This window comes from Crinia signifera, chromosome 11 (genome assembly GCF_055691185.1).
Source record: "Crinia signifera chromosome 11, ASM5569118v1, whole genome shotgun sequence".
Classification (NCBI taxonomy): domain Eukaryota; kingdom Metazoa; phylum Chordata; class Amphibia; order Anura; family Myobatrachidae; genus Crinia; species Crinia signifera.
The window spans coordinates 98683936-98692899 of NC_139227.1; the positions used below are offsets into that span (position 1 = coordinate 98683936).

At 58.7% G+C, this 8964-nt stretch overlaps 1 protein-coding gene across 1 annotated transcript in view; it reads right to left on the reverse strand.

Annotated features, from left to right (window-relative positions):
- The window catches only part of LDLRAD3 (low density lipoprotein receptor class A domain containing 3), a 116640-nt gene extending 110332 nt beyond the window's left edge, over positions 1-6308 (reverse strand). Inside the window, exon 1 of the mRNA XM_083163863.1 lies at positions 6115-6308. Coding sequence (XP_083019989.1) covers positions 6115-6238 — 124 coding nt within the window. The 5' untranslated portion in view covers positions 6239-6308. The remainder of the gene's footprint in view (positions 1-6114) is intronic.
- Between the last annotated feature and the right edge of the window lie 2656 nt (positions 6309-8964).

Genomic DNA, 8964 nt, shown 5'->3' on the forward strand with positions numbered 1-8964 from the left:
GATTGGGGGTGGTAACCGGCTGATTTCTGGGGGTGTCAGGGAAAGCACAGGCGTGCCGAAGCAATTTAGGGGAACTGATGTGACATTAGCAGCGGCCCTGATGTTTCTATCGCAGCTGCTGAGTAAGTCCTGGGCTACGCACAGACTGCGCACACTGGGGAATCATTACATGGTGAGCGGCTGTTATCTGGGAGTGTCAGGGAATACGCAGGCGTGGCCAGGTGTATGAGGAGAAGTCATGTGACATCAGCTCCGCCCCCGATCAGCCTGATTCTATCGCAGCTGCTGAGTAAAGGCCCCCATACACTAGGGCGACTTGTCCTTAGGACAAGTCGCCCCCGACTTCCCCCTGAGCTTCCCCGGCTGCTCCCCGGGGGAGCTTTATTAGATTGGCACTTGATGTGCCATTTTTTACATGTGATAAATCGTCTCGATTTATCACATGTAAAAAACCCGGGGAGCAGGGGGGGGCTACAGAGGTGGGAGCAGGGGGGCTGGGGACGATGCGGGGACAGCGTCTGTGTCCCCCGCTGCTGGTAACGCTGCGGGGACAGCGTCTGTGTCCCCCGCTGCTGGTAACGCTGCGGGGAAAGCGTCTGTGTGCCCCCGCTGCTGGTAACGCTGCGGGGACAGCGTCTGTGTCCCCCGCTGCTGGGGACGCTGCGGGGACAGCGTCTGTGTCCCCCGCTGCTGGTAACGCTGCGGGGACAGCGTCTGTGTCCCCCGCTGCGGGGGACACAGGCGGCATAGAGCCGGGCAGGGGGAGCCGGCAGGAGCTGTCAGTGCTAGAAAAAAAAAGCCTATACAATGAATGGGCAGCCTGTGATTGGCTGAGCGCTCTCTCAGAGCATGGTGGGCAGACAAACAGGGCACCACAGAGCGCATGGGGGCTGGCAGACAGGGCACAACACAAAGAGCATGGGGGGGGCAGGCAGGCATGGCACAACACAAAGAGCATGGGGGGCAGGCAGGCAGGGCACAACACAAAGAGCATGGGGGGGCAGGCAGGGCACAACACAAAGAGCATGGGGGGCAGACAGGCAGGGCACAACACAAAGAGCATGGGGGGTAGATAGGCAGGGCACAACACAAAGAGCATGGGGGGGCAGACAGGCAGGGTACAAGACAAAGAGCATGGGGGTGGGCAGACACAGGGCACCACATCTGCCAGCCTTTGTGTTGTGCCCTGTCTGCCACACAGAGCATGGAGGGCAGACAGACAGGGCACAACAGAGCGCATAGGGGGCTGGCAGACAGGGCACAACAGAGCGCATGGAGGCAGGCAGGGCACAACAGAGCGCATGGGGGGGCAGATAGAGGGCACCACACAGCACGCATGGAGGAGGGGGTATACAGACAGGGCACCACACAGAGCATGGTGGGCAGACAGACAGGGCACAACAGAGCGCATGGGGGCTGGCAGACAGGGCACAACAGAGCGCATGGAGGGATGGCAGACAGGGCACCACAGAGCGTAAGGCAGGGCATGTGTAGTATCACTTTCCACTAAAGTGGTTGGAAGGATCCGCCATGCTGGGCCGGACGTTATCTGAGCTGCTGTCCCAGGAGAGAATATACAATAAATATCTATAACACATAATATCACACTATCACAATAGGTAATAAGACGTGTCAGGGTCACACGGCCACCAATGACAGATATACCCCCAAATGAGGCCTTATAAGGACCAGACCTAGTTCTTGGGGTTTGGAAAAAGACCCCAGAAATCAGTCACCACATCTGAGATCTCACACTTTAGGGTAGGGGTTCCTCAGGGCACCCTATCAGTCCTGCTGGGGAAATATACAGGGACACCAATTACTGAGCCCTGGGGAAAGATAAAGTGTAGAGAGATAAAGTCATTTCAAACATCCTGTAACATGACAGTGAAGGGCTGAATGGCTGGTACTTTATCTCATCCCACTTATCACACAGGGCTTAGCACGGGTGCTGTATGTCGGAGCCACAGTCGGGATCGCATCGGTCAGTATATCAACATCAGAATCCTGACTGTAAAACGCCAGACAGTCGGGATCCCGACATACAGGGGCTATTCTCCCTCGTTGGGGCCACGAACCCTATAGAGGGAGAATACAACCTGTGACGAATGCATCGAGCCCGCAAGGGGATTCATTGTGTCCATCCCCTCTGTTATTATGTGTATAATGATCATATCCTTAGAATAATACACAGGTGCGGCCTGAAGGCACCTTACAGTCCAGGTTTTATGGATAGCCGTAGCTGACCACAGATGGTTAAATCATATTGACCTGGGTACTCATTTAGTTACCTATGGCCTAGCATGGTTATCCTTATATCCTGGACCATCAAGTTGCCTTGAGGACCAAGTCCTGAACCCTCCGCTCTGACATACTGGGTTGCTGTAAAACAAATTCCGATTTTGGGGTACACAGGAGGAGCCTGCCTATTTCTGAGGTGTGACAGAAGCACCCCTGCGCCGCGCATAAGCCACATCGGAGTAATGAAAGTGGTACATTCAATCTAAAGCACAATCATGTATATGTATTATCATATCATTGTGGTCATAACAAGAAATCCAGATATAGTGCGGGAGAGGGGGCGCACAGACGCAGGGCAGCGCGGGAAGGGGGCGCACAGGCGCAGGGCAGCGCGGGGCAGGGGGCGCACAGACGCAGGGCAGCTCGGGGCAGGGGGCGCACAGACGCAGGGCAGCGCGGGGCAGGGGGCGCACAGACGCAGGGCAGCGCGGGGCAGGGGGCGCACAGACGCAGGGCAGCGCGGGGCAGGGGGCGCACATACGCAGGGCAGCGCGGGGCAGGGGGCGCACAGACGCAGGGCAGCGCGGGGCAGGGGGCGCACAGACGCAGGGCAGCGCGGGGCAGGGGGCGCACAGATGCAGGGCAGCGCGGGGCAGGGGGTGCACAGACGCAGGGCAGCGTGGGGCAGGGTGCGCACAGACGCAAGGCAGCGCAGGGCAGGGGGCGCACAGACGCAGGGCAGCGCGGGGCAGGGGGCGCACAGACGCAGGGAAGCGCAGGGCAGGGGGCGCACAGACGCAGGGCAGCGCGAGGCAGGGGGCGCACAGACGCAGGGCAGGGGGCGCACAGACGCAGGGCAGCGCGGGGCAGGGGGCGCACAGACGCAGGGCAGGGGGCGCACAGACGCAGGGCAGTGCGGGGCAGGGGGCGCACAGACGCAGGGCAGCGCGGGGCAGGGGGCGCACAGATGCAGGGCAGCGCGGGGCAGGGGGCGCACAGACGCGGGGCAGCACGAGGCAGGGCGCGCACAGACGCAGGGCAGCGCGGGTCAGGGGGCGCACAGACACAAGGCAGCGCGGGGCAGGGGGCGCACAGACGCAGGGCAGCGCGGGGCAGGGGGCGCACAGACGCAGGGCAGCGCGGGGCAGGGGGCGCACAGACGCAGGGCAGGGGGCGCACAAACGCAGGGCAGCGCGGGGCAGGGGGCGCACAGATGCAGGGCAGGGGGCGCACAGACGCAGAGCAGCGCGGGGCAGGGGGCGCACAGACGCAGGGTAGCGCGGGGCAGGGGGTGCACAGACGCAGGGTGCGCACAGACGCAGGGCAGCGCGGGTCAGGGGGCGCACAGACACAAGGCAGCGCGGGGCAGGGGGTGCACAGACGCAGGGCAGCGCGGGGCAGGGGGCGCACAGACGCAGGGCAGCGCGGGGCAGGGGGCGCACAGACGCAGGGCAGCACGGGGCAGGGGGCGCACAGATGCAGGGCAGGGGGCGCACAGACGCAGGGCAGCGCGGGGCAGGGGGCGCACAGACGCAGGGCAGCGCGGGGCAGGGGGCGCACAGACGCAGGGCAGCGCAGGGCAGGGGGCGCACAGACGCAGGGCAGCGCGGGGCAGGGGGCGCACAGACGCAGGGCAGCGCGGGGCAGGGGGCGCACAGACGCAGGGCAGCGCGGGGCAGGGGGCGCACAGACGCAGGGCAGCGCGGGGCAGGGGGCGCACAGACGCAGGGCAGCGCGGGGCAGGGGGCGCACAGACGCAGGGCAGCGCGGGGCAGGGGGCGCACAGACGCAGAGCAGCGCGGGGCAGGGGGCGCACAGACGCAGGGCAGCGCGGGGCAGGGGGCGCACAGACGCAGAGCAGCGCGGGGCAGGGGGCGCACAGACGCAGGGCAGCGCGGGGCAGGGGGTGCACAGACGCAGGGCGCGCACAGACGCAGGGCAGCGCGGGTCAGGGGGCGCACAGACACAAGGCAGCGCGGGGCAGGGGGTGCACAGACGCAGGGCAGCGCGGGGCAGGGGGCGCACAGACGCAGGGCAGCGCGGGGCAGGGGGCGCACAGATGCAGGGCAGGGGGCGCACAGACGCAGGGCAGCGCGGGGCAAGGGGCGCACAGACGCAGGGCAGCGCGGGCAGGGGGCGCACAGACGCAGGGCAGCGCGGGGCAGGGGGCGCACAGACGCAGGGCAGCGCGGGGCAGGGGGCGCACAGACGCAGGGCAGCGCGGGGCAGGGGGCGCACAGACGCAGGCAGCGCGGGGCAGGGGGCGCACAGATGCAGGCAGCGCGGGGCAGGGGGCGCACAGACGCAGGGCAGCGCGGGGCAGGGGGCGCACAGATGCAGGGCAGGGGGCGCACAGACGCAGGGCAGCGTGGGGCAGGGGGCGCACAGACGTAGGGCAGCGTGGGGCAGGGGGCGCACAGACGCAGGGCAGGGGGCGCACAGACGCAGGGCAACGCGGGGCAGGGGGCGCACAGACGCAGGGCAGCGCGGGGCAGGGGGCGCACAGACGCAGGGCAGCACGGGGCAGGGGGAGGACAGACGCAGGGCAGCGTGGGGCAGGGGGCGCACAGACGTAGGGCAGCGCGGGGCAGGGGGCGCACAGACGCAGGGCAGCGCGGGGAAGAGGGCGCACAGACGCAGGGCAGCACGAGGCAGGGGGCGCACAGACGCAGGGCGTGCACAGACGCAGGGCAGCGCGGGTCAGGGGGCACACAGACGCAGGGCAGCACGAGGCAGGGGGCGCACAGACGCAGGCATGCACAGACGCAGGGCAGCACGGGTCAGGGGGCGCACAGACACAAGGCAGCGCGGGGAAGGGGGCGCACAGACGCAGGGCAGCACGAGGCAGGGGGCGCACAGACGCAGGGCGTGCACAGACGCAGGGCAGCGCGGGTCAGGGGGCGCACAGACACAAGGCAGCGCGGGGCAGGGGGTGCACAGACGCAGGGCAGGCAAGGAAGCACACAAACAGCATGAGCCAGGAGGCGCACAGACGCAGAGCGGGGACCAGGGCAGGAGGCGCGGATACAGGGTAGCCCAGGTGAGGAGTCGCGGATACAGGGTAGCCCAGGGCAGGAGGCGCGGATACAGGGTAGCCCAGGGCAGGAGGCGCGGATACAGGGTAGCCCAGGGCAGGAGGCGCGGATACAGGGTAGCCCAGGGCAGGAGGCGCGGATACAGGGTACCACAGGGCAGGAGGCGCGGATACAGGGTACCACAGGGCAGGAGGCGCGGATACAGGATAGCCCAAGGCAAGAGGCGCGGATACAGGATAGTCCAGGGCAAGAGGCACGGATACAGGGTACCACAGGGCAGGAGGCGCGGATACAGGGTACCACAGGGCAGGAGGCGCGGATACAGGATAGCCCAAGACAAGAGGCGCTGATACAGGATAGCCCAGGGCAAGAGGCGCGGATACAGGGTAGCCCAGGGCAAGAGTCGCGGATACAGGGTACCACAGGGCAGGAGGCGCAGTTACAGGGTGCCACAGGGCAGGAGGCGCGGATACAGGGTAGCCCAGGGCAGGAGGCACAGATACAGGGTAGCCCAGGGCAGGAGGCACGGATACAGGGTAGCATAGGGCAGGAGGCACGGATACAGGTTAGCCCAGGGCAGGAGGCACGGATACAGGGTAGCCCAGGGCAGGAGGCATGGATACAGGGTAGCCCAGGACAGGAGGCACGGATACAGTGAAGCCCAGGGCAGGAAGCACGGATACAGTGTAGCACATGACATTACAGAGTATATATACAGTAGGAGGTTGCCCTCCCGGCCGGTCAGTGTACACAGGGGCAAAGCTGGGGGGATGGGGCATTCAGGGGGTCCCCGGTATGTGGGGGGAGCCAAGTGACAGCCACCCGCACCCGCACTCACCCGCAGATCCCAGCAGCATGAAGAGGAGCCACATATCCCGGAGCACAGGCCCGGCCCGGCGGCTGCTGAGCTGCACAGGCCCCGGATCCCGCAGCGCACAGGTTCCCGGGAGAGCTGGAGCCATTCAGCGGCGTATCCGTCCGGGAGCCATCGCTGGCCCTGCTCACTTCCCCTGGTGTGTGTGTGACTGTGTGTACCTGACATGCGCACACTGACTGCATACACTGCAGACACACACACAGTCACACACAGTCACACACTGCCCTGCAACCACTCAAACACATTATATAAACTGCACACAGTATATACACTGCTCACATACACGGCAAACACGTGTCCTGTATACACTGCTCCTGCATAACCTATATACACTGCTAATACGTACTGCTCATATACACTGACCTACATACCCTATATATACACTGCTCCTACATACTGCTCTACAACCACACATACCCTACATATGCTGTTCCTACATACTGCTCATATACACTGCTCCTACATACTCTATATACACTGTTCCTACATACTGCTTATATATACTGATCTACATACCCTGTATACACTGCTCATACATATTGCTCATATATACACTGCTCCTACATACCCTATTTACTCTGTTCCTACATACTGCTCCTATACACTGACCTACATACCCTATATATACACTGCTCCTACATACCCTATATACAATGTTCCTGAATACTGCTCATATAAACTGGCCAATATACCCTATATACACTTCTCCTACATACTGCTCATATATACTGACCTAGATACGCTATATACACTGCTCCTACATTCTGCTCATATACACTGCTCCTACATACCCTATATACACTGCTCCTGCATATTGCTCCTATACACTGACCTACATAACCTATATACACTGCTTCTACATACTGCTCCTACACAATGGCCTACATACCCTATTTATACACTGCTCCTACATACTGCTCTTATACACTACAAGTACATACCTTACATATATGCTGTTCCTACATACTGCTCATATACACTGCTCCTACATACCCTATATACAATGTTCCTATTTACTGCTCATATATACTGTCCTACATACCCTATAAACACTGCAGCTACATACTGCTCGTATACACTACAACCACATACCCTACATATATACTGCTCCTACATACTGCTCCTATACACTAAAACCACATACCCTTTATACACTGCTCCTACACACTGCTCCTATACACTACAACAATATACCCTACATATATGCTGTTCCTACATACTGCTCATATACACTGACCTACATACCCTATATACACGGCTCCTACATACCACTCATATGCACCGGCCTACATACCCTATATAAACACTACTTCTCCATACCACTCATATACCCTGCAACCACCTACCCTACATATATACTGCTCCTACATACTGCTCATATACACTGCTCCTGCATAACCTATATACACTACATGCCCTACATACACTGCTTCACATACTTCTCATATACACTGACCTACATATCATATATACACTGCTCCTATATACTGCTCATATACACTGCAACTACCTACACTACATATATCCTGTTCCTACATACTGCTCATATACACTGACCTACATACCCTATATACACTGCTCCTGCATAACCTATATACATTGCGCCTACATCCTGCTCTTATACACTGCAACCACCTACCCTACATATATACTGCTCCTACATACTGCTCATATACTCTGCAACCACATACCCTATATACACTGCAACTACATACTGCTCATATACACTGATCTATATACACTTCTCCTGCATACTGCTCCTATACACATACTACTCATGTACACTGTAACTATATATAATATACTGTTCCTACAAACTGCTCCTATACATTGCTCATACATACCCTATATACACTGCTCCTCCATACTGCTCATATACACTGTAACCACCTACCCTACATATATACTGCTCCTATACATTGCTCATACATGCCATATATACACTGCTTCTCCATACTGCTCATATCCACTGTAACACCTACCCTACATATATACTGTTCCTACATACTGCTCCTATACATTGCTCATACATGCCCTATATACACTGCTTCTCCATACTGCTCATATCCTCTGTAACACCTACCCTACATATATACTGTTCCTACATACTGCTCCTATACATTGCTCATACATACCCTATATACACTGCTCGTCCATACTGCTCGTTTGCACTGACCTACATACCCTATATACACTGCTCCTGCATACTGCTTCTATACACTGCTCCTGCATAACCTATATACACTGCTCCTACATACTGCTCATATACACTGTAACCACCTACCCTACATATATATGCTGCTCCTATATATTGCTCATACATGCCCTATATACACTGCTTCTCCATACTGCTCATATCCACTGTAACACCTACACTACATATATACTGTTCCTACATACTGCTCCTATACATTGCTCATACATATTCTATATACACTGCTCGTTTGCACTGACCTACATACCCTATATACACTGCTCCTGCATAACCTATATACACTGCTCCTACATACTGCTCATATACACTGCTCCTGCATACCCTATATACACTGTTCCTACATACTGCTCTCATACACTGCTCCTATATACTGCTCATATACACTGACCTACATACTGCTCATATACACTGCAAACACCTACCCTACATATATACTGCTCTTGCATACTGCTCATGTACACTGCAACCACATACCCTATGGGGTTTATTTAAATCTATTCGGTCCTCTGTGCATTTGCACGGAGGACCGATGGTGCGTGTCTGCGCACGCGCGTTTCTGCGCATGTGCAGACGTAGGGTGCGTGCACCCACGACAA